The 7506-nt window shown below is 48.7% G+C and overlaps 1 protein-coding gene across 1 annotated transcript; it reads left to right on the forward strand.

The window, feature by feature from the left end:
* Positions 1–3639: 3639 nt before the first annotated feature.
* On the forward strand, positions 3640–4217 carry LOC104530469 (runt-related transcription factor 3; the record flags this gene model as incomplete). Its single annotated transcript, XM_010175056.1, has 1 exon — positions 3640–4217. A coding segment is annotated over one exon (524 nt), but the record flags the coding sequence as incomplete, so codon positions are not given.
* Positions 4218–7506: the final 3289 nt, after the last annotated feature.

Raw genomic sequence — 7506 nt, forward strand, 5'->3', positions numbered from 1 at the left:
GACATTATACGGCAGAGCAGCCTGGGGTCTGGTTGTCACAGCCCAAGCAGGCTGAACCTTTCCCCCTAGATAACACAGAGACAAAATACGCAATTTGGGGGGCTTGGGGGGGCTTTTTTAGCCTCAGACTGGTCAGGGAAAGCTGGAGCTGTACTCTGGGCCAGACTTTAAGCTCATCAAAGATGAAAGTGAGTTAAGGAAGTGATTGTCCCTCTGTACTGGGCACTGGTGAGGCTGCAGCTCGAGTGCTGGGTTCCGTGTTGGGCCCCTGACTCCAAGAAGGACATGGAGGTGCTGGAGCGTGTCCAGAGAAGGGCAACGGAGCTGGGGAAGGGTCTGGAGCACAAGTGTGCTGAGTTCCCTTGTGGCTGAGGGAACTGGGGGTGTTGAGCCTGGAGAAAAGGAGGCTGAGGGGAGACCTTGTGGCTCTGTGCAAGTCCCTTGGAGGAGGGTGGAGAGAGGTGGGGGTGGGTCTGTTCAACCAAGGCCCAAGGGACAGGACAAGAGGAAATGGGCTCCAGTTGTGCCCAGGGCAGTTGAGATGGGATGTGAGGAAGAATTTCTTTGCTGAAAGGGTTCTGAGGCACTGGAAGGGGTTGCCCAGGGCAGTGGTGGAGTCCCCATCCCTGGAGGGATTGAAGAGTCGTGTAGACACAGTGCTGAGGAACATGGGTTAGTCGGGGACTGGTCAGTGTTGGGTTCATGATTGGACTCCATGATCTTAAAGGTCTTTTCCAATCGAGGCAATTCTGTGATTCTGTGTGAGTTGGGCATAGTCACTTGGATGCCCCACTCACTCTGTGGGGCTGTGGATTTCCTTTTCCCTCCCACAGTCGAGGGATTTGCTTTCTAAGGGGTTTGCACCCCCATGCTCTCAGCCCACCGAAGCCCAGCCCCACTGAGCTGTCTGTCAGAGACCAGGGGGTTCCAAGCCTGGCACCTGCAGAGCTCGCCCGCTGCCCGCCGGTGTTCCGCAGGCAATAGCTGAAGTGTCTCTAGACCCGACAGTATCGCTGTGCTTTGCTCCTTGTACACACAGCCTGTAATTAACACTCTTACATGCTTATGTTTAAATTAGTAGCGAGGACCCATTGCCAAATGGTGCAAGTTCAGGCCAATAAAACGTAACCTTTAAAAAAAAACCAAAAAACAAAACCCTTTGAGTGTGTTATAGAGGAAAAGGGAAATGTGCCCTGAGCACTTAGGTTTTATTTTGATTTGCATTTTATGGAATATTATTTATAGGCATGTGAAAGCTAACGAAGGAGTGCGGTCTGATTGCTGGAGATTGTCATCTGCTCTCAGGAAAGTTAGTGAGCAGCAGCAGTCTGGGTTTTCAGGGGGCTGGGGGGTATTTCAAGATTGCTTTCTCTCAGTGCATGGCAGAACAGTCCAGCTACTTGGACCACAGTGTCAGGCTGCGTGCATGTAAGAAGGAGGTATTCAGAAAATAGTCATTTTTCTCTCCAGTCCAAGTTCAGCCAGGATTTTTGTCCCATGATCCTGTGATGATGCTGGAGTGCTAAAGCTACAGGCTCTGGTCAAGCAGCTTCTTGCAGAGCTGGTCTCCAACCCTCAGCTCACAGTGCCTGACAGCAGCTTTGGTGCTGCTTTTGCAGTAGCACGGCTTTGGGATGGGGTAGAGCATCCTGCTGGTAGGCTGATACGTGAAACCAAGTTGATTTTGGTCAGTTGTGAGCGTTTTTCGCAGTGTTGTGCTTTTCTAGCCAGCCCATGCACACTACCCCTCCACATAGCATGCAAGAGGAACGGCCCCCCGGCCAGGCAGCGGCTTCCACGCTCGACTCTGCTCCATCCAGCCCCGGGTGTGTGCAAAGCAGTGTGATTCGTGACAGCTTGGAGCTGCTCCTCTCTTATCGCACACCAAAGCCACAGCCACGTTCACAAACCAGGTGCTCCCCCGCCTTTCTCCTTCTTGGAGCCTGCGTGGGAAGGCAGGCGCTGCTGATCAGCCACAAAACAGCTGGAAGGGAGGGAGGAACCTCCTCTACCCTTCTCCTTCCAGTGGCTGATGGCTGAGGGACTCACCTGGGATGAGAAAGAGGGTTCAGATCACAAGTCCCCTCCATATCTGCTCCTCCAGAGTGTGCCCATGACACCAGTTAGCTGGAAGGGATTAGCTCCAGTATTTTTTCCTGGAGAAATGCTGCAGGGCCTGGAACACCAGCCCTGAGAACTTAAAAATGCTTCATCATCATAAATATGTATAAAACACACATCCCTATGCGTGTGCAGCAAATATACAATCATGCGTGTGTCTGTATATATATGCATATCTAAAACCAAGCGTGTTTATCGTACACATCTCACACATTTTCTTGCTCTCAATTGATTCAAAATCCAGCCAATGTGACCAAAAAATGTCAGTGAGGCCAGATGACATCCCACTACCAAAGCAGGCCTGATTCCCCTGCTTTTAACAGAGGAAAAATAGGGATTTGGGGAGTAAACAGAAAGGATGAAGAGCCACCTCCAGCTGGCCAAGGCTTTGAGCTCAGTGCATCAGCCAAGCGTTTTGGGCTAGAACTGCTCTTTTTAGAGATTGTCATCTCATGAAGGGTGTTAAAAACCTGAGAAAGGTGCAGTCACAGCATTCCTGGCCATGTCCTCCTGCATAACCAGTGTAAAGCTTGGCCTGGGCCACTGAGATCTCTAGGACAGGGGTTTTGCATCTCTCTCTGGAGAACAAAACTCATGTCTCTCTGTCTCAGGGGTGTGCTGGGCTCTGTAAGGAAACGGCAATGGTCTCAGGAGAGCTGAGGGAGCCACAGAAAAGTCTCGAGGATCTGCTGGTTTGAATTCCCATCTTTAACCTGGGCTTCCTGCAGCAGAATGGGGCCTGGCAGCACTGGGCAGAGATCCTGTTCCAGTTACAAGCTGGATGTGACCCACTTTGGGTGTAGAACCCCAAGAAAAGTCATGGGGGTCTCCAGCACCCGAGGGAGCTGGGTACAACCCCACCACACTGACCCAAATCTCCCTTCCCCCAGCAGAAGAAAGCCTGAATTTCTCACTCTCTTTATCCTCTTGGAAAGAACAAAATACCCAGAGAAATGAAGCAGAGGGATATTGTGGCTCCTAGCTTGGGAGTTTTCAGCTGTGTGTTTATCAGCTCCATCCCCTGATGGTATCAGCACGAACAGGCCACCCACAAGAAGGCTTAGCAGGCTGGTCTGGACTCCAGCTTTTCCTCTCTGTCTCCGTGTGTGTGTATATACACCACCGACTATCTCAGGGACCGGCCGTCTGGGGCCTGCATCCATTTATTTACTACACAGCTGATGTAATGGCTAAACATTTTTTTTTCTGTGTTTATGGGGTGTGTTTTTTTTTAATCTGCCAGAGATGAATAGACCCCTGGAGAAGTCAGCTTAGATGTGTCCCTTCTTGGATAGGAAACAACAAATTTTAGGACAGGAAATGGGAACAACTTAAACAAATGGGTTTAAGATTTTTGTATTTAAGTTCTCTAGCTCTCTTCCCTGGCAGATCCAAGAGATGATTTTTCTCTTTGACTTTTAATTCCTTGGGTAGGGGATGGCCCAGGCTGTAGGACAAAGTCTACAAGCCGTAAGGTTACCTGCTCTAACCACCTACTTTCTTTCTCCATCCCAACAGGCACATCAGATCTGAGCCCCTTCTCTGACCCCCGGCAGTTTGATCGCTCCTTCCCAACGCTGCCGGCGCTGACCGAGACCAGGTTCTCCGACCCACGGATGCATTACCCCGGTGCCATGTCCGCTGCCTTCCCTTACACCGCGACACCCTCCGCTACGGGCATCGGGGGCATCAGCATGACCAGCATGCCCACCACAACACGTTTCCATCACACTTACCTGCCACCCCCCTACCCCGGCTCCACGCAAAACCAAAGTGGACCCTTCCAGGCCAACCCTTCTCCCTATCATTTGTACTATGGCACTTCTTCGGGCTCCTACCAGTTCTCCATGGTGGCGGGCGGCGAGCGCTCCCCGACCCGGATGCTCTCTTCTTGTACAAGTGCCTCAGCAGGGAACAACTTAATGAATCCCAACCTGGGCAATCAGAATGATGGGGTGGATGCAGACGGGAGCCACAGTAACTCGCCGACGACCATGACGACTACTGGGAGGATGGATGAGTCAGTCTGGAGACCCTACTAGGAGGAACTCAACTGGGCACCGATAGCTTTAACTTAATCAGCCACCGTTACTTTACTCCTTTTGGTAATGAATAGAGCCAAATGATGCCTAAGGAAAAGGTAAACCAAAGTCTCCCAAACCAAAAGCAAACCAGGATCCCCTGCAAGCATGGGTGAACATCAAGCAAAGATGAACCAGGACCTGCGTTACATTTCAAGATGAACGTCCACAAGGCTTGAATTTGTTGCTTGATGTGGTTCCTTCTGGATGTTTTAAGTATGTGGATTGTACATAAGGAAAAAAAAGAAAAAAAAAAAGAAAAAAAGAGGACGTGTGGAATCAAATGTTTGTTTCTTGTGGAACACTTCTCAGTCATCTCACTCACACCCTCTTCCCCACACAAAGCATTCAAAAGTTACGAAAAGCTCACCCTTCTTCTGCAAAATGTTTCAGAGAAGAGAAAAGACCAGGGAGTTGTTCAAACCATCTCTCTGCCAGTGCAGGAAGACTGAACTGAAAACAAAAAACAAAGGAAAAAAAGAAAAAAAAAAAAGAAACCCCACCCCCCCCGTTGTCTTCTCTCCTTCCCTCCCCACCAGTGTAGGGCCCCTGACCACCAAAGTGCTCGGGGATGATGCCAGAGCTGCACGCGGCACGTGAGAGTCTGGTTTACAGCACAACCGCGGGGACTCGGGCACGCGCGGGGGCTGCGCGCTCCTTGCGGGTCAGCCGGCATCAGCCATGTGAACAAGAGCTGTGATGTGATTTTTATTATTTGTTGCTGACGACAGAGGTTGTATTGTTCATTTTTGTCGTTGTCGTCATTTTTAAAACAGTAACGTGGTTGATCCCGTGCCTGACAACCCCCCTTTCCTGTATGTTTACATATGAGATGTACTTTTTTATGAGACATGTTTTGTTTTGTTTTGTTTGCTCTTTTGTCCTGACCTCACCGTTCCATTCTTTGCTCCTCTTAGCAAATCTCAGTGATGGTGGCTGAAGCGAAGGCGGCGCTCAGGACAATCCAAGATGTATGAGATGCACTTCCAAGCGCGTTAGCTGCAAAAGGGACTCGGGAGCCTTTGGCATGACCCTGCCACCGGTCCCTGGGTCTTCCTTTCATCCTCTCTGAGTGGCGACACATGCAGCTGGTGGCAAAGCATCATATTTCTTTTCTGATTCTTTCCTGTGTTTTCACCCAGAGCAGATTGACACATGATGACTTTTTTTAATTACAAAACAACTTCTCAGTTCATACTGAAAGCTCCAACTGAGATTTGGAGAAAGGAGCAATTTCAACCCAGTCCCTTGGTGGTGGGAATATTGCGAAGCGATGTTATCTAGCGTTTTCCATCCCCTCACCCTCCTTTCCTTTCCTCCAAGTCACCCAGAGCGTGGGTATCTTGCTGTAGATGAATAAGCTGAAGAAGGGGCACTCAAGGTACTGCTGGCACGTCGGTAGCTGGTTGCATCACATGGCATTTGGAGGAACCAGGTCCCCTGAGCACCACACACCCTCGTAGCTGATACCAAAGAGGTTGCAACCTGAATGGGACCGCAACGGGAGGTCGTAGGCAGCTGGAGAGGCAGCGAGGGCTCTGCCAAGGCCGGGTTAGTGGCCTGGCTCTGACACATGCTGCAGGGTTACGTCACCTCCCTCAAGCCAGCTGTGCTTTCTGCTGGCGTGGGAATTCAGGCTGGATTCAGGATTCCTCATGCCGGCAGGGCTGAGGGTGAGTGGACAGGTTCCTGGTGAGCATGTAACTGTGGTACCCACTGCCCTCTGGAGCCTACCCTGCAGCAAGGGGATGGGGACACTCCCAGATCCCAGTGCCACCAGTAACTAAGCATTTTATTTTTAATTTAATTTTTTTTTTTTTTACGTGAGCATAAGAAAATTGAAACCACCCCAGCTGCTCTCCCAGCCCCTCGGTCTGAGTTCTACCATGACAGCCGCGTCGCCCCTCACCAAATCTCAGTTGGCATCTTGTCAGCCCTCGGTTGAGGTACAAGAGCGTTGTAATTGCACTACCACGTCAAGACTGGAGCAAGACATCCTGGCTTAGTTGGAAAGCTGCGATGACCACTCATGAGTTCAATAAGCAACAAGAAGAACAACTCTTTGAAATAATAATAATAATAATAATAATTAAAAAAATAAAAAAGCCCTACCCCAGCAAAACTGCAACCTTCACTTGCCTTAGCGACAGCGAGCACCTCTCCGGTGTTTGCCCACTGTAGAAACTGGACCACGGCAGCCTGTGTTTTGATGCATTTACATTTATCATCCGATCGCGCCACTGATTGAAAGCACAAAGGAAACAAGGCATTCGTAGAACTAGGTTAATTTAAGACTGTTCGTACTGAATTAAAAAAATAAAATAAAATAATTAATAGAATGGCAATGATGGTTTTTTTTATGACATATTGTCATGTGAAGGTGTAAATATACGCACCTCTATTGTATGCAAATGGTCACAAGACAGGCCAACGTTTTTTGCTTTGCACTATAATTTGCTTTTTTAAAAAGAATGCACAATCGCTTGTACAGTAAAACCCCTTTGTCTGGCTCACAGAATATTTAACTATAAAATCTAATTTTTGGTCTTATTTGTTATAATAATATAATTCTTAAATGTGTTGAAGGATCCGATTCTTAATAATGCTTCTACTACTTGTATGTGCAGGGTAAAATAATGAGAGACAACTAAGGAGATGAGAACAAAGATCTTTGTAGAGAAAGAAGCCTAAAGTTGTTGAGTTTTTTTAATGGTGTCTTACGATGGACATTAAAAAGAAAAAAATGCTAGTGATACCAAATAATGTGGTTGTTTGTGTAATATACCAGCCCTACTTGAAGGTAACGCCCTATATTTAATATGTAGCCCATCTTTTTAACCTGTAGCACTTGTCACTGGGGGGGGGGGAGGTGGGGAGGGAGGGGAGGGAAAGGAAGAGGAGGGTCTGCTCCTGTTGAAGTCATTGGAAGAAGCTCTCGGAAGTGACAACAGAGCCGGGCTCCTTCGGGAGCGGGTGGAAATCGCGTTGGTACGAAGCTGTAGCGAAGTGGTCAGTTCTGCTTTTCTCTTCTCGGTGTCGATGTTCTTACCCAATGTACGTGATTATCTCATCAGGCCTCCGTGTAATCATTTTAATGACTTTCCATGTGGAATAATAAATGTACGGTTACAAGTCACCCAGATGCCTTCTGTCTGTTTGCTTCTCGCCGCGGGGGAGCAGATCTGTGTCCTGCTACAGAGGAAGGTTCATCACTCTGCTTCTTCTCCAGGGTCTGATGTCATAGAATCATCAGACTCATAGAATGGCTTGGGTTTGAAGGGACCTTAAAACTCATTAAGTCCCA

This window comes from Antrostomus carolinensis, unplaced genomic scaffold, assembly GCF_000700745.2.
Source record: "Antrostomus carolinensis isolate BGI_N321 unplaced genomic scaffold, ASM70074v2 scaffold31929, whole genome shotgun sequence".
NCBI classification, from domain to species: Eukaryota; Metazoa; Chordata; class Aves; order Caprimulgiformes; family Caprimulgidae; genus Antrostomus; species Antrostomus carolinensis.